Source organism: Conger conger, chromosome 1, assembly GCF_963514075.1.
Source record: "Conger conger chromosome 1, fConCon1.1, whole genome shotgun sequence".
Lineage (NCBI taxonomy): Eukaryota > Metazoa > Chordata > Actinopteri > Anguilliformes > Congridae > Conger > Conger conger.
Window position 1 is genome coordinate 72,300,406 of NC_083760.1, and position 18,775 is coordinate 72,319,180.

The window sequence follows — 18,775 nt, forward strand, 5'->3', positions numbered from 1 at the left end:
GTCACAACCTACCGTAGATGACATTACATTCTTTATTTAATGAGTTGACTCATACAGGATGATATTTACACATGCATTACTATATTCATATTCATTTACAAATGATGATACAATATTTTTCAATTAATAGATCTGGGATGGTCCTTAACTTGTGATGTAGATATTTATTGCTAAACTATAAAAATACAAGGCGTTTTTTTTTTAATTGTTTTGTATTTCAGTGTAACTTTTGTGTACACTGTATGTACATGCCCTAACATGAATTTGTTTCTCAAGTTTCTGAATGGTACAAGTCTCTTCTTTTATTTAAGTCTTCAGCCACATCCTCGTATGCTGTATGATATATAATGAGTAGCTAAATCTGGCCGTTATTTTACATTTCATTATTCATTATAGCATTGCAAACTGGATTCTTAAACATACATAATTCAGTTCACACATGTTAGGGTTTATATATTGTTATTGAAATTATTATTTATTTTTGTTAACTGTGAAAGGAAATGTTACATGAACAGAGTAGTCAATACCATTGGACATTTTAAGAAAAATGCTACTAAAATAAAATACATGAAAATAGACCAGGAAAATACAACATGAAGGATTTAACAGCCCCATTATTGCCTACAGTACATTCTTATCACAGAATGGCACACAGTCTGATGACATATGGCGTATTTTTCAATATATGAAGAATAGTGGATTGTACATCATTTAGTTTTTAAAATATCCATAAGACAGATGTTAAGAATATTAAGAATATTGGTTGTTAAAACACGAAAGAAAAGCCATTTCCATATTGTGAAAACATCTGAATCTATATCCAATCCAAGCAAAACAACATTGAATGCATCAACATATTATTTAAAAATTAGATTAAAAATATGTAGACTAAGGTTTCAATCACCAAGAAACACAGAGTTCATCCTCATGATCCAGTTGCTTAATAATTCTGCACCTAGAAATTACAAGAAAATCATATAGCCAGTGAGTTAGAAATACTATTGAACAGTATTAGAAAAATCAACTGAAAACTGAAACATAAATTGAAAGTGCAACATATAAAATATGCATGACCATTTTAAATAATATACAACTATTAATACTATTACTGGTATTACTCCATAATATGACTACTAATAAATTATGTCATCAAAACCATCAGTGGAATAATCAATTTTAGAATCATTAGAACAACAATACCTTACCTTAACTTGATGGGACCAGAATTCTCCCTGTTAATCCAAAACATATAAAACACAATAACTCTCAACTCCTTCCCTTTTTGCCTAGTTATCAAATAAATTAAAACTGTATCTTCAATTGTAACCAAAAGCTGGCAGAAGGCAATAAATTATCACCTCTATGATCTTATTCAAGAAAATGTAGTTCACTAGGAAATTCTTTTCATTATATAAAGTAATTTGCAATTGTCTAAATTCCTGATGCCCAGTCAAATCGCAAAGGCTAATTGAAATGCTTATTGCAAGTAAGTTACATCAAACTATGCAAAAAGGCCTAGTAATGATTCACAATTTTTATTTGAATCTGTTGATAATATTTCTATAATCACATTTGTCATGGTTGACCTGATAAAAATTCCCTTTTTCATAATCAACATCACTAGCACGGTCAGTTTAAAATGAAATTAATAGAGAAATAGTGAAGTTAAGGGGATTATGAATTTTTTTTTTCCGATTATTCAATTATTTTGTGTCACCATACTCGTCATCATCCAAAAACAGAAACAGCACTGGTCTATTATTGATAACAACATTAATAGTGACAACAGTAATAGCGATATCAAAAAAAAAGTGTAGTCCGCTGCATCTTAGCCTGTTGTGCCACTGTTGCGCGGCTCCTGAACTGAACGTGCTTGTTGGAATATTTGTGCGCTTGCTGAACTGACCGCATCAGTGAATGAATCACATAGTCTTTGAGTAGAATCTTTGGACTGAACTGAACAAACAGATGCAAAATGATTTGTCATTGCCACCACTACTGTACACAAGACTACAAGGCAAAGCACAAAATACCACAAAAATATGTTTAATGTGCCATGTATACCAGTTCATAGGCTTTTACATTTCCTATGAGCTTTGAGAAAATATCAGCACTGAGAAAATGACTTAGAGTTCAGAGCCTAAATATCTTGTCTAAAACACGGGGCGAACATGCAAACTCCACACAGAGAGGCCCCGGCCGACCGGCATTCAAACCCAGGACCTCCTTGCTGTGAGGCAGCAGTACCAACCATTGCACCATCTGTGTGGAATCTTAATTATTTGGACTACCAATTACAGGATCTATGACTAAAACTACCTTCCCAGACTGAAAATGGCTACTGTCATATGTAAATGCTCACCTATTGTTATGTTTGTCCTACACTGCTTACCGTAGGACACGGGCAATGCATGATGGGAACCAGGATGTGTTGTTGTAGGCCAACGTGTAAACCACGTTGAGTTTAGCTCCCTGTTACGAGTGATTATTGGTTATAAGAGCGGAGTTATAAAAGTGTCCTTTGGACATAACAAGTGGCGACGAGGCTGTTTGATCTCACGTGAGCGAGCAGAGTGTGAGTCCGGCGTTTCGAGTAACGTGATATCGGCTTGTCCTCGTTTGAGCGCGGCAGATTCAGGCTCGTAAAAAAAAAAAAAGGGAAGGGGAGGATAATAAGAAGACGGCCTGTCTGCTAGTGAAGAGGACGTGTCTAGGGATAATCAACAACCTACACAGAAGATGGCTGGAGTTATTGGGAATATTGGCCCTTTCGATGAGCATGGGGAACAATGGAGCTCATACTCGGAGCGTTTTGACTATTTCATTAAGGCAAATGACATTGCTGATGCCAAGATAGTGCCCACTTTTCTGTCAATAATGGGACCAAGAACCTTTACTCTATTACGTGACTTGCTGCAACCCACAAAACCAGGGGAAAATACATATAAGGAAATCGTTGAAGTCTTGTCACAGCATTATTCCCCGAAGCCATTGTTAATCGCAGAGAGATTCCGATTTCACAAACGCGATCAAAAGGAAGGTGAATCGGTTGTCATGTTTGTTGCCGCTCTGCGGAAGCTAGCAGAACATTGTGAATTTGGGGCGGTTCTAAATGACACCTTGAGAGACAGACTGGTTTGTGGCCTTAGAGAGGAAGCAGCAAAGAGGAAACTATTGACTGTGGGTGATTTGACCCTGGAGAAGGCCATTAGCATCAGTACTTCCATGGAAATGGCATCAAGGGAGGCTCAACAGCTACATGCAACCAGCAGAGTGCACACAGTGAGCACTGAGAGACAGAGTGGGCCGGGCCCATGTTTTCGTTGTGGCAGAATGGGACATCTGGCCACCACGTGCAGGTGTAAGGACATGGACTGTCGCAGCTGTGGAAAAAGGGGCCACATAGAGCGCGTCTGTCGAAGCAAAAAGAATGCAGAGGGAATGTCAAAGTATGGAAACAAACAAGAGCCCACGAAAGAAAGGATGAAAAGGCAGGTTCACACAATGAGGCAGCAAGAGGAACTGTCCACAGATGAAGAACCGGAAGTAAGTGTGCATACACTGAGAATTAATAAGATTGATGTCGATACTGAGGGTTATTGGGTAAAACCCCTGTTAGAAGGGCATCCCGTGAATATGCAAATTGACACAGGGTCTAAGGCATCCATCCTCTCAGAAAAAGTTTCTAAGAGTTTCATGCAACACCTGCCCTTGAGACTTTCAGACACCAGGTTCAGTACCTACCTTGGAGAACCAGTGCCCATGGCTGGCATGACTGATGTTACAGTCGAGAGTAACCACCAAGTAAAGAAACTTCCTATCTATGTTGTTAAAGGTAATTACCCTGCCATCCTAGGTCGAGTTTGGCTAGAGAATTTAAAATTGAATTGGCAAACTGTGAAGATGCTGTTACCAACTGCCCCAGATTTAGCCACTATTTTGAGGAAACATGATGAAGTCTTCAAAAATGAGCTAGGCAGTATGAAAAACATCACAGTCAAGTTAAGTGTTAAACCAAATGCAAAACCAAAGTTCCTGAAAGCCAGACCAGTGCCCTACGCGATACGTTCAAAAGTTGACGCTGAACTAGACTCTCTGGTCAAAAGCGGTGTTCTGGAACCAGTAGCCATTAGTGAATGGGCCACGCCCATTGTTCCCGTGCCAAAGAAGAATGGAGAAACTCGGATCTGTGGAGACTTCAAAGTGACCCTGAACCCTGTACTGGCTGCCGAGCAATATCCTCTTCCCCATATTGATGATTTGTTTGCAGTAATGGACAAAAGTTTAGCAAAATGGATCTAAGCCAGGCCTACTTGCAGATGCATGTCCAAGAAGAGTCAAAAGAGATGCTCACGATAACGACACAAAAGGGTCTGTTCAGATACTGCCGGCTTCCTTTTGGAATCACGTCAGCTCCCGCACATTTCCAACGTGCCATGGACCAGATCCTCAGTGGTCTCCCCGGCGTGCAGTGTTACTTAGACGATATCCTCTGCACAGGGGCTACCGATGAGGAACATCTACGTCATTTGGATGCTGTTCTTCAGAGACTGCAAGACTACGGGCTCCGGGTTCGTAAAGACAAATGTGATTTCTTCCGGCCATCAGTGGAATATCTGGGGCATGTGATCGACGCCAAGGGGCTGCACACCGCCCCGTCCAAGAGCCGTGCCATAGTGGACGCTCCACCACCACAGGATGTGAGCCAGTTACGTTCTTTTCTGGGATTACTCAACTATTATGGGCGGTTTATACCAAACTTGGCATCCATGCTGAAGCCGTTACACAGCTTACTTTGTAAGGGAAAAGCCTGGAGTTGGGGTGAAGCCTGTCAGGAGGCTTTTCAGAAGGCCAAGGACACCCTGGAAACGTCTGGGGTGCTGACCCATTTTGACCCTTCTCTTCCCATTCAGTTGGCCTGTGATGCATCCCCCTATGGAGTGGGGGCTGTTATTTCCCACATAATGCCAAACGGAGAAGAAAGGCCGATAGCATTTGCATCGCGGACACTGAACAAGGCAGAGACTAATTATGCGCAGATTGAAAGAGAAGCCCTGAGCATTGTCTATGGGGTTCGTCGTTTTCATCAGTACCTGTATGGAAGACGATTCACCGTTTTTACTGATCACCGGCCCCTGACGACTATCCTGGGGCCACACTCAGGTATACCGTCACTTGCAGCAAGTCGTGTGCAGCGGTGGGCTTTGCTATTGTCGGCGCACTCGTACGATATCAAGTATCGTAAGGCAGATCGACATCGCAATGCAGATGGATTATCCAGGTTGCCCCTTCCTGTTACCACGCCAGAGCCGTGCGGCGCAAGCATTTTCTACTTCAGCCAGGTGGAGGACGCGCCCATTTCTGCTGCTCAAGTAAGGAGAACCACACGTACTGACCCCGACCTGTCGGTGGTCATGGACATAGTGATGAGGGGCCATTCGGGAAACGGTGTCCCCAGTATTCAGCCATTCCTCTCAAGGCGAACAGAACTGTCAGTGCAATCGGGTTGTTTGCTATGGGGGAGGAGGGTGGTCATTCCACAGCCATTACGCAAGACTGTTCTGCAACAACTCCATGCAAGTCACAGTGGAATTGTTTGCATGAAAGAATTAGCAAGGAGTTACTTCTGGTGGCCGGGAGTGGATCGGGAGATTGGAAACGCAGCCAAAACCTGCCATTCATGTCAGAAAGTTCAGAACACCCCGCGGTTAGCTCCCTTGCACCCCTGGGAGTTTCCAGAAGAACCATAGCAGCGTGTTCATATTGATTTTGCGGGACCAGTGGAAGGGAGGATGCTCCTGGTAGCTGTAGATGCCCACAGCAAATGGCCCGAGGTGGCAATTATGAAGTCCACTACTACTACCAAAACCATCGAGAAAATAGGGGAAATGTTCAGCCGTTTTGGTTCTCCCCTACAACTGGTGTCCGACAACGGTCCCCAGCTGGTGTCGCGAGAAATGGCCACATTTCTGCAAGCAAATGGGGTACAACACACCAAATCAGCACCATTCCACCCTGCGACTAATGGGTTAGCTGAAAGGTTTGTTCAAACCCTGAAACATGCGCTGAAGGCCTCTCAGAGTCAAGGGACATTTCATCAGCGCTTGCACCGATTCTTGTTAACCTATCGCAGTACTCCCCATGCCACCACAAAGGTCTCTCCGGCGACTTTGATGTTCAAAAGAGACTTGCGGACCAACTTCGACCTGCTGAAGCCAAGAACAGTGAAGGACACTGTTCAACGTCAGCAGGAGATCCAGCAAAGGGAGAAACGAGCCAAAGGAAGAGCTTTCTCTTCAGGCGACCATGTGTTGGCAAGGAATTACAGTACTGGGCCACAATGGGTTCGCGCGACCATTGTGGCGCACACCGGCCCTCTCTCCTATACTGTCCAGACTGCTGGAGGCCTCACCTGGAAGAGGCATGTTGACCAACTGATACAGACGGCAGCAGCAACACCAGGACTGCCTGCGCTGGAGTGCCCCGAGGAGTCGCCTGTTGACTTCGCCATTAGCCCACCTTCACCACCTGAGGGGGCCTCTGTTCCCGAGGTGCCTGTTTCTGACTCTTCACCAGAGACGGTGGGGGCTGTGCCTCCTTCCCTGGCTGTTCTGCCGTTGCCTTCCAGAGACAGTATCGCTGATTTTCCCAGTGTGCGTCGATACCCGGTAAGAGAGCATCGACCTCCAAAAAGCATGGACTTATAGACTCTGTAGTTACGGACATACCCAAGTTGTTGGGGCAGAATGATCCCCCTGGGTATTGTCACGGGATGAGGTAGTCTACCCTCATCTCGTAGGTTCAGGTGTGATTTATACCACACTCACGCCGTCACCCAGTGCAAGGAACCTCGGCGTGGTGATGGACAGCAGACTGTCCCTTTCCGAGAACATTGCGGCGGTGACCCGGTCTTGCAGGTTCTTCCTATACAACATACGGAGAATCCGCCCCTTTCTCACCCCCTACTCGACCCAGCTCCTGGTCCAAGCGATGGTTCTGTCCCGCCTGGACTACTGCAATTCCCTCTTGGCTGGCCTCCCAGCGTCCGCCATCAGACCCCTCCAACTCATCCAGAATGCAGCAGCTCGTCTGGTCTTCAACCTTCCCAAATACTCACACGTCACCCCCCTGCTTACTTCCCTCCACTGGCTGCCTGTCATGGCTCGCATCAAATTCAAAACATTGGTGCTAGCCTTCCAAGCAGTTAAAGGGTCTTCCCCAGCTTATCTGCAAAAAATCATCAGACCCTACACCCCTGCCAGACCTCTTCGTTCAGCCTCCACAGGCCGCTTGGCACCTCCCCCTCTCAGAACCTCCACCTCACGCTCACGACTACTGTCTGTTCTGGCTCCACGGTGGTGGAACGAACTCCCCGTTGAGGTCAGAACTATAGAATCTCTCCCCACCTTCAAGCGCAAGCTGAAGACGCACCTCTTCAAACAGCACCTCTCCCCATCCCTCCCTACCTCCCTGTGAACCTTAATTGTTGCCTCTGTGACTTGCTTTGTGTATCGGTATTTTTAGTTGGCTAGGTAAGCAGTGTTTGGATAGTTAACTTTGGTGACTTTTGCTCTGTTTGTTTGTTTGTTTGTTCAAAAAAAAAAAAAAAAAAAAAAAAAAAAAAAAAGGCCCATGTCCTTTTCTTTGTTGTACAGGTAGCAGTTGAAATTGTACTTACCTCTAGGGTCTTTCAGCGAACTTATCCCTGGTTATGGGTATGCACTTTGTTGTACGTCGCTCTGGATAAGAGCGTCTGCCAAATGCCAATAATGTAATGTAATGTAATGTAATATTTGTTTGAGTTAAGAAAAATGTTATTTTGAAAGTCCCATGATATTCTTTTGGTATCAGCAGCTAGTTTATGTGCAAAAGAGTTTTGCCATCGGAAACACAGTTACTTAGCCGTTCGTCTGATTTCGTTGTTAATGGTTACGGGGGACATTTGTTGTAAGGGGGGAGGAGATGTTATGTTTGTCCTACACTGCTTACCGTAGGACACGGGCAATGCATGATGGGAACCAGGATGTGTTGTTGTAGGTGGAAACCGAGTTAATAAACCACGTTGAGTTTAGCTCCCTGTTACGAGTGATTATTGGTTATAAGAGCAGAGTTATAAAAGTGTCCTTTGGACATAACACCTATAATCATTAATGACACTACATTGTTGCATTTAATTATGATAAAAAATTATCCATATCAGATATAACACAGAATAGGACTACATGGTATGTTTAATGATAATACTGTAGGTGGTTGAAAGCTTCTTACCAGTGGATTTCTTCTTGTAATAGACCACTCCGGCAATTGTGATTATTAGCCCCAGCACCAGGCCAGAGGCACCAATGATCACCTTGTTTCTCTTTACTTCAGACATGTTGGGGTCTGAAAAAACAATGTTCTCCTTGAGCCAAGAGCTTATTCCAAATTAAGAAAAAACACATAGAAATCATGCGTTCATAATAATAATCCATTTTTGAAAGTGTGGATGTTGCGACTTTTGAAAGTGTGGATGTTTTGAACTGGCTAGAAATAATGCTCACTTTCTAAACAAATGCATTTTTGAAAATAACACTTATGGAGTTGATCCGTAGGCAATATATTATTCTGATTGTATATATGTGATTCTGATTGGTAGATTAGCCCCACAGTCTGTTACTGAATCCAGACTGTGCTAAGACCGGCTATGTGTGCAACTGACAGCAGCATTGCCTGAGAGGAGTCTCTGTTCCTGGGGCCTCCATGGTAAATGGTAAAAGGTAAATGGCAGGCATTTATATAGTGCCTTTATCCAAAGCGCTGAACAATCAATGCTTCTCCATTCACCCATTCATACACACACTCACACACCGAGGGTGATTGGCTGCCATGCAAGGCCCCGACCAGCTCATGAGGAGCATCTTGCTCAGGGACACTTCGACACAGCCCGGGCAGGGGATCGAACCGGCAACCCTCCAACTGCCAGATGACTGCTCTTACTGCCTGAGCCATGTCGCCCCCTCCATGTCTCACTGGGCAAGAACAACAGCTACCTTCTGCCTCTACAAGCTAAATAAAGAGTTATCTTCCAAGTCTATTTCTATGGATGCTTAACTAGTATATTTTAGGAAACAAATGCAGCAACTTGATTTTACATGATCTAGAGGAGGGTGTGTGTCTGTCTGTGCTCTCATGAATTGACAGAGGTTGCAGTGAGTAGCATGAACATACAAAAACTGGGTGCAGAAGGGTAAAGTAAAATAACAAATACAGCACAATCAGTATATATAAGCACTGTGTAAAAAAACCCCATGAAAAACAGCCATACATTGCCATACAAATCAGTGCCTTACCCCACTTAACCTCTTTGCCTTCAGAGAGACTTGCATGTTCTACCCTGCAGGAGATGGTCTCTCCTGATTTGGGTGTGTACTCCAGATGTGAGTGGATCTGATAGAACCAGTTTCCATCAGCCAGCTCCTCCGTGGAGGTGACATCATGCGTTACCTCCTTCCCATCTCTCAGCCAGGTCAATTTGATTCCTCTGGGGTAGAAGTCATAGGCACTGCAGACTAGCATGGAGGTGTGCTTGTGACTGCTATGTGAAGCAGATCTGATTTTGATGGTGGGTTCGGGTATATCTGAAAACAAGCATACATCATGTTTTATTTCCCTTTCCTCATACCCTATTCTATATTTTCCCATTTCAGTCCTCCACTATCGCCTCACATTTGTTTTAATAAAACGTGTAATTACACAATCACACTACATTATGGTGATGACTGAGATTACATCATGAGAATAATCAGAATTGGGTCTCCCCCTATTGAAGGAATGCTTTTGGTTTAAATAAACTGTCAAAATGTGAACAATGATGGTGGGATTTTTATAAAATAATGTTGCACAGACAAATTAAACCTCCCATCTTCAACAGGTGAAATAATCTTATAATAATAATCACAGGGATGGATAATATTGTAATATTGCATTCTGATTGAATTTTATTCTTGGCGGCATTTTGTAATTTGTAATAAAATACATTTTCACATAATTTTATGCATCCCTAAGAGTGGTTCACAAGCACTAGATTTGATACATCGTGTCCATATGCTTAATCATAGTCTGCTTCAAAGATATTATTTCATGCCCTTAATATTAGTCAACATTTGGCTTCACATAAAGATACACAATAAATGTAGGATTTTAAATACATTCTGTAAATCAAAAAGACATTATTTTTTACCATAAATAGACTCAGTCATTTCCAAGCTTCCATACTTGTGTTTTCATCACCCTTAATACTCACTTTTCTTGTCCAGTATGGCTGAAGAGATCAGTTCAGCATTATGCCTGCAGAAGCGATCCAGGTCTTCATGCGCCTGTTCCGCACTTCCATCAGTATTAAATCTTTCAGCATTTTTCACCCCGTGTTCAGTGTAGCCAATGTATTTATTCAGAGTGCTGTTATATCTGATATACTCCAATTTATTAAAGATGTATCTCTGAATGTATTCCAAGTCAGGCGGGTCATTTGAGCTGAAATGACACTCACATTGAATGTCTTCTGAATAGGCATCTAAAAAAAAAGAAAAAAAAAAAGAAGCAAATCAGGTCAAATGTGTAAATAAATCATAAGAAGGGTTGAGTGATTGCTGTGGGGTTGGATGATGTGGAAATTTGTGTTAGATGTATGTTATGTGTATACATGTGTTGCAATGCACACCTCATATTACAACAAATTGAATGCAGTACAAGTGACATCTGTGACAATATTTCACTACTTGTCCAAACATGTCAATATTTTAGTCCTATATTTAACGCTAAGTCCTACATTTGTGGTTTTGTTCAGCAACTATTCATGCCTTTTTGGTGATCAATTTGGTTTGTTTTTTAAATACAAATGTTTAAAAACATTTTGATTTAATCACATGTAATGCAACTGTGCAAATTAAAGTAAATAAACATTAAGCACAATGAAAATGTTTCATGATATAACCATGTGGCACTACACACATAGAAACAAATACTTTACAGTGTCACAGATATACAGTGGATAATGCCACTGTTGTTGTTGTTTTGGCTCTGTACTCCCGTACATTGGATTTAAAACAAAACAATGAATATAAGGTTAATGGTGATCCAAACTGTTTATTTGGGTAAGCCCATTGTTGTTTTTTCCCATTTATCAGGCCCATAATGGCCTCCTTGATTTTCATTGTGCAAATAACAGACTGCAAAGGCAATCAAAAACATAGAATCAAGACTAGATACTGAAAGCTCTTTTATACCTGCACTAGTGCTGTGAAATGAGGGGGACTATTTATAAATGATTGGATTTATTGGATGGCAAACTCCACCATAATCGGCATTCAGTTCAATACATGGCACTATTTAAACATCCATAAAAATCCCAGGTACTGATGCGATTGATTCTGTGCATTATTACAGTCGGAATTTGGAATTATGGGATGGCAAGTTCCTCTACAATGGCAATTAAAATTCCATAACCAATTTAAATCAATTTAACTGTTTTCAGGCACCATTGGATTCTTGAAGAGGGGCATACCTGCTATCATTCAGTGTATTTTTCTGTACTAGTTTGGAATTACGCAGTAATTAAAAGTTGATTTGTCATCATTTTCTAGCATTTCTAAATGAAATGTTATCCTGAAATATCCTTTGATCCCCAAACCAGCATGTGCAGGTTTAAATACAAAAGGTAGTCATGTTTTTGTATGGTATGTTATCATGGCAGTTAGATTTTGTAATTAAATACATAATGAAATATTTTTTATAAGGTTTAGGGAAAATGCCTTTCACATTTATCTGGTTATTGTTCCCATTTCAGTTATTACATTCGTAATTGCTACCCTGTTATGTCTGTGTCTGAATGTTTACAAGCCTGAGTCACTCCCCTGTCTGGGTGCTTCACTATTCAGGTGGCTTCAGTAATTTCCAGGGTTTTCAACATTTCTTCCTCTCGCATTCCTTACTTCCGGCTTCTCTCAATAGTTAAATGTTGTAAAGCACTATTCTTACTAACTACTACTAATGTAGATGTTTTACAGTACTAATCCGATTTATAGACTAACTGTCTGTCTAACTAACTAACTAACAGTCACTTTAATTTGGCAGTTTAGATTTATCACGTAACTAACTCACTAACGCAATCTCTTAGCTTTCCACAGTTCTATAACTCCCCCTTCCTATGCGATTCCTGATTACTTGCTTAGTTTCAGCGAAGTGTTCGCACCTGTCTCTTACCATCACTACGTCTTCACTCTATGCAAATGTCTACTCCATAATCCAAAGCAGTATGTTTTACATGTGTGTTATCGTGCATCCAGTCCGCGTTTTTGTCTCCCTCGTTATATTGTATTATTCTCATATTATTTCCCACCTGTCTATTTGTTTAGCCCACCTTTCTCCCAAGCCCCACCTAGATTGTCACCGTCCCTCATGTTTTTAAGCCTCAGTCTCCGCTTTGTTCTTTGTCGGAATGTTGATCTTTACTAGTGCCGAGTTCCTTGTACGCCTGTTATTGAGATTCCTACCGACACCCCTTTGATTTTTTTTTTAGTTTGCCTTGCCCTCTGGTTTTGTTTGCCCATCTGTTTTCTTGGTTTGGATTATTTGCTTTGTTTTTGGACTTTTTGCCTTAGTCCTTTTGTACCTTCTACTTCTGATCACCTGGATTTTGACCTTTTGCTTGTTTATTCGATCATTCTTTTTGCTTTCTGTTTTTGGCATTGTCTTTGGATCTCTTGGCTTTGAACTTGAACTATTTAACAACGTTTTTGGATTATCCCTTAATAACATAACATAATGAAGTTGATTTTCTGCTCATCATGAGTTTTCCATAATTGTGTGCCATTTTTTTAAATTTCATAAATCCTTTTTTGATAAAATAATAAATTGTTTCTGTTGCGCTTTGTGCTGATTCCTTAATTTGCAATAAGTGTACCAATTGTCTGGACAGCCAGATCCATTCGCTTTCATCTTGTGTCATTTCTTAGATGTACACATTTCTTTTTAAGTGAATCTATTCAGGTTGCCTTACAAGTCTTAACAGTGCTAGGTGCTCTTTAGAAATGACAGCACCTTTTGCCCATGGTCCCTCCATTTTAAGGTACTACAAATATTTGTTTAATTAGCTTCACATATGTGTTTCATTATGCAGGTGTATTAATTTGTGTTGTTACTGAATGCAGAAGAAAGCTGTTGATGTCTAGTCCTGATTCTAGACTTTGCAATTTCCTTCGGATATCACGTGAGTATATCATCCTACATTGCAAGAATCGGTTGTATAGAGTAACCGCATCATATAGCCATGTCAATAGGACAAGCCATTGCTTTATAATATATGGAAATATCAGCAGAAATATGCTCAGAGATCTGAAAGGGTCAAATAAAACCGCTTTCTTTTTTGGATGACACTGCATCCAATGAAACAAGCAATAAATAACTATGTAATTACATTACATTACAGGCATTTATCAGACGCTCTAATCCAGAGTGACGTACAACAAAGTGCAAATCGAACACAGGGACAAGTGCGATGAGGCCCTAGAGGAAAGAATAATACATTCGAAAATAAAAATAAATGTACATTATGCATCATCCATTATCTTAACTTGCTTATGCTGAACAGGATCGCAGGGTAGCTTGAGCCTATCCCAGCATACATTGGGTGAAAGGCAGGAATACACCCTGGACAGGTCGCCAGTCCATCGCAGGGCACACACACCATTCACTCACACACACATACCCAAGGGCAATTTAGACTCTCCAGTCCAATAAGTACTAAATATTTTTTGCCATGAACTGAAAGCTTACTGAAGCACATATAAGTTAGTATAACTGGATTTCTTAAAATATGGCAGTCAAGGTGATTTTCTTTTTTATTTATGTAATGTTTTAATCAGTTTGAAATAGTGTCACGTGCCGCATAGACGGTGGATCCCATTTCCCACTGGGACACAGTGGATCCCAGTTGCCTGTGCAAGAGCAACAAAGGGGTTTTTGATGACCAAAAAGTGGAAAATCCTTGACTGGCTGAGTCAATCATTAGATCTGAATCCAACTGAACATGCATTTTACTTGCTGAAAAAGAGACTGAAGGCTAAAAGCCCCTGTAACAAGCAGTAACAGAAGATGGCTGCAGTACAGGTCGGGCCGAGCATCAATAGGCATCTGGTGATGTCTATGCGCTGCAGACTTCAATCAGTCATTGCATGCAAAGGATATGCAACCAAATGTTAAAAATTATTATACCTACTTTAAGGTAGGGGGGACTACTGTGGGCTGGGGGACTCACTAGTCAATGACATGAATGAACATGATTGAACTGAATTGAATACAGGTGTGTCTGATTGCGAGTGGGGGAGACAGGGGCTTGGCACTCTCGCTGGAACTGTGGGTGGGGGTAGTTTGCAATCGGTTACGATTGCTGGCAATGAAGATAGCCAGAATAGGGGTAACTGTTCAAATGTCAGGTGGCAGGTGTGAAGTGCCTTCTGTAGCCAGAGAGAGTCCTGTATCGGACTGGCGACTCAGACTCGAGAAGTACTTGAGGTGCACATGCAGACTCCAGACTAGACTTGGACTCGTCCGAAAATGGCTTGAGACTCGACTTGGACTCAATAAGGACTCATGAACAATGAAAGTCTGTCAACTGGCATCGTGAAAATGACAAAGTGAATAATGTCACAGCCAATGATTATTTTTTATTTATTTATATGAAATATATTCCTTAGTTAAAACACACCCAACGTTGTTTTACACGCCACACTGTGCACCATTTAGTTGCAACTATAGCAACACCATACGCTGTATTTCTTGCATAGCTCATTAAGATTACAGTTCTGCATGTTGTTCCGCCTTTGAGTTTAAATAATTCAGGCCCATCGAGCCAAACAAAATGACTGCAACTACAAAAATGTGGAGAATTAAAATAAAAGATGCAGGAACAACCACATCAATTTCAACAGACATTTGAAAACTCATATGGAAAGGTAAGTCAGTTTACCAGCACCAGAGCTGATCCCGCAGTTCAGTGTTGCATTAACATAACTAGGCTAAACTGTTGTGTTGGCCAAATGACGCATTTCAGACTCAGATGTTTGTGTCATTGTTTGATCAGCATAACAGAAGCACATATTTTCTTATTTTGTTGACTGCCAAGTTGCAACAATGTTGGCTTCCATTTCAAATGGTTGATCTTGAAAAGTTATGCAAGCTAGAGAACCACGAGTATAAGGTACAGTAATGTTAAAACTTCAGGTTGGCTTGAAAAGCCCCATACAGTTTCATTGTCAACGTTCACACTAGTTGAACGGTTAAACGGTTAACCAGTTAACCAAAACCGATTTGTAACCGGTTACAAAAAAAAAAAATTTCTGAAGGTGAAATGGTAAGCTCAGTTTAAAATAAATGCATGTTCATCACTTGCCATATTATTGCAGTTCTAAACTATTCTAAACTGGCAATCGACAAGCTTCAGTAGTTTGAGCAAGCAATCTGGCCACTTCAGGGGGTTTAAAATGCAAACACCACAGCAGAGTGAATGCTACAGTACTAGAGTTATCAAATAATTTCCGTAGCTGTTGCTTGACTTATGGCTTATTGTAACAATATGTCGTTTCTTAAGGTTCACAGAAGATCCGTGTTTATTCGTTGACACACAAATTCAAACTACCCACAAACTGAACGTAGCTTTCAACTATGCTGTATCTACAAATAAACAAGGCAATACATAATTGGACAAATGTTGCACTAAATGTTACAATACACTGTCCACAAGCAATTGGCGGCCATTTCGGAGGGTTAAGAATGCAAACACTGCATGGAATTGAATGCTACAGCACAGGGGGAGAGACTTGGCAGGGTTAGTAGATCGCCGCACAAAAAAGCACCTTGGGCGCCTTGGAATCATGGTTACCAGCATGTGGCGAGACGACTTGAAGAAGGCGTGTCGCTCCCGTAGGGCCGCCGAGGGATAGGGTGTGGGCGGTGTATCTAATAATAGCTCTAATTGAATTAGACGGGGTACAATTTGCTACCAAATTGGGAGAAAAAAAGGGAAAAAAATATATATATATATTTGACGATTGACCACTTTTGACCACACGACTACACTGCACAATGTCAATGTAAATGTAAATATTTAATTTGGCAATTAGGCTGACGACCCCTAGATATGACCCCTAGTGGTCATAAGCAGTATCGGTTAACCAGTTAACCGTTAAAAAAATGGGATAGTAACCTGTTACAAAAACTGAGGATTTGTCACATCCCTAGTTCACACAAGTAGCTGCGTTTTCAGTAAAACGGCCATGCAATGGGATTCTGATCTGGAGCCTGATCAAGGGTTGCATTATTTTAAAAACCTGTATGGTCTTTAAGTTCGATATGCAAGCAGGACAGCGAGTGATTTTAAATGTCTTGTTAGGTGATGTCATGTACTACTTGCATGGACATTGTTTGGTATTCCAGTGTCAGACAAATATGAACTGTATTTTCAAGAGAGCTTGTTTGTAATTGACGTTAACATTAAAAGCTACTGTGGAACCCAAGTTTGGCATATACTGTAGTTGCATGCAGTTTTGAAATGATTTATAATTTTACTATGCAATAGTGCAATGGCATTCCTTAGGATTCGAGCATGTAGCATAATGTAGCTCCCGATTTCTTGCATAAACAGTATCCAGCCTCATTAATTTTTTTTTTATGATTAAAGTAAATGCTTAACAGGTACCTTTCATTTTAAAATTAAAAAGTAAGAGTTTATTAATACACCAATACTGCAACGTGATTCAAATTTCAACACTTTGTAAACTCGTTTACAAATAAAGTTATAATTATTGTTCTTCAGTCGCAGATACAGATTAAGCCTAGTCCTAGACTTAATTGAATTGGAAATTATCCAGACAAAACTGCATTTAGTCCAGGATTAAGCTTAATCTGTGTTCATGTAACCGGCCCCTATTCTGTTATTGACCATCATCTTATATTACAGCCCATGGTAATGCGTACATTATGTCACATGAGTCACACAGAGTTCTCTCAAAAAAAAGGCTATTTATTTTAGGTTTTGGCAAGCCTTTCTTCAGCCATCTTGAGAAAGGCTTTGCCAAAATATTGGCTTAGGTGTGGTAGTTCATTGATATATGAATAAATAAATGAAATAACCACTATCTTTTTGTGTGCCCCTGATACTACTGCTTCTTCAGTTGTCACACACTTGATGTCATACACAAAATAAATCTTCTTCACTTCTGGTTTTTATATCTTCAATTAGCATAGGAATCGGGATGAATTTTTATAGCCATACTGTTGTTTAGGCTGCACGATTCTGGAGACTTGAGACTTGACTCAGACTCTAGCACAGATACTTGAGACTTGAGTTGGACTTGCATTTGATGTGGACACTTGTGAACAAATTGATGCCCAAAAATATGACTATACGAAATACAATGAGGTGGAATGAGCAAAAAGGGGGACACAAATTTCATCTGATTTTAATGGTGTAGCGCTATTATATATATTTTTTTTCATTAGAAAGTAGACTATCTCTCTCTCTCGTTCTGTGAGAAAGTAATTAACTTGTTTCAAGCCAAAAAAGTTTGTCACGTGTTAACTTTTAAAATTCTCAATTTGGTTGCAATAAAGCTGATGCTTGGTTCACTTTTAAAAGTCTCCTGGGCCGGCTGCTGCCATATAGGGAGAGCAAGAAGAGTGAGAGGTAGGGGACAGGTGACAGGTAGGGGGGAAGTGAGAACACATTTTTCAGGATATATATTTTTTATCTATAGTATTTTATACCTCATGCACAACCAATAATATCATGTAGTTTTCATGTGTTGTTTTGGAAACCTGCCTAGACATGCAGAATGTTCTTTTTAGTGATATTGACATCAAGTTTGACCAGCATTTCTTGTCCTGCGGTTTTTGCCACTCAAATACAAAACATATTTTCAGTGAGAGAAAAAAGCTTCCACTTCCGCTGGGTTTGAGCATCTGTAACTTTGTTTTAATAATATTTAGAGTCATTCTCCAAAGGGTACCTTTCAGAAGGTAGATATGCCTGTAGTCAAAATCAGCCAATCGCGTGGCAGCACTGCAATGCATGAACTCATGCAGATACGAGTCAGAAGTTTAAGTTAATGTTCACATCAACCATCAGAATGGGGAAAAATGTGATCTCAGTGATTTCGACCATGGCATGATTGTTGGTGCCAGACAGGCTGGTTTAAGTACTTCTGTAACTGCTGATCTCCCTGGATTTTCACGCACAGCAGTCTCTAGAGTTTACTCAGAATGGTGCAAAAAAAAAAACTAAAGACATCCAGTGAGTGGCAGTTCTGCCGATGGAAACGTCTTGTCAATCAGATAAACAGGCAGTACAATTGTAGTGAGCAGAAAAGCATCTCACAACATGCTGAACCTTGAGGTGGATGGGCTACAACAGCAGAAGACCACATTGGGTTCCACTTCTGTCAGTCAAGAACAGAAAGCTGAGGCTGCAGTGGGCACAGGCTCAGCAAAACTGGACAGTTGAAGACTGGAAAAATGTAGCCTACTCTGATGAATCTCGATTTCTGCTGAGGCATACAGATGATAGGGTCAGAATTTGGCACCGCATGAATCCATGGTCCTAACCCCCACAACAGCTACGATCAGTGTTCCATCTATTTTTATAAATATAATATTTTCACATTGTGTGTTGCGACCGGCCAAGGGGGCTGGTCCAAACTATCCCTTAGGAGGTTGCTTAAGGGATAGCTTCTTCTTGTTACTA

At 40.9% G+C, this 18,775-nt stretch overlaps 1 protein-coding gene across 1 annotated transcript; it reads right to left on the reverse strand.

The window, feature by feature from the left end:
• Nucleotides 1-489: 489 nt before the first annotated feature.
• LOC133131037 (H-2 class II histocompatibility antigen, I-E beta chain-like) lies at nt 490-12,437 on the reverse strand. Its single transcript, XM_061246167.1, has 6 exons — nt 12,398-12,437; nt 10,283-10,552; nt 9,330-9,617; nt 8,269-8,382; nt 1,206-1,232; nt 490-955 (listed from the first exon to the last, which is right to left on the reverse strand). The coding sequence occupies exons 1-5, from the start codon at nt 12,435-12,437 to the stop codon at nt 1,207-1,209; spliced, it is 738 nt and encodes a 245-aa protein (XP_061102151.1). The 3' UTR covers nt 490-955; nt 1,206.
• Nucleotides 12,438-18,775: the final 6,338 nt, after the last annotated feature.

Coding starts and splice junctions, on each gene's coding strand:
- LOC133131037 (XM_061246167.1), bottom strand. CDS start 12,437: ATGAGGGACGGTGACAATCTAGGTGGGGCTTGGGAGAAAG. Junction 10,553..12,397: donor AGGTGGGGCTTGGGAGAAAG/GTGGGCTAAACA, acceptor CTTTTTTTTTAG/ATGCCTATTCAGAAGACATT. Junction 1,233..8,268: donor TTACAAGAAGAAATCCACTG/GTAAGAAGCTTT, acceptor TTGGATTAACAG/GGAGAATTCTGGTCCCATCA.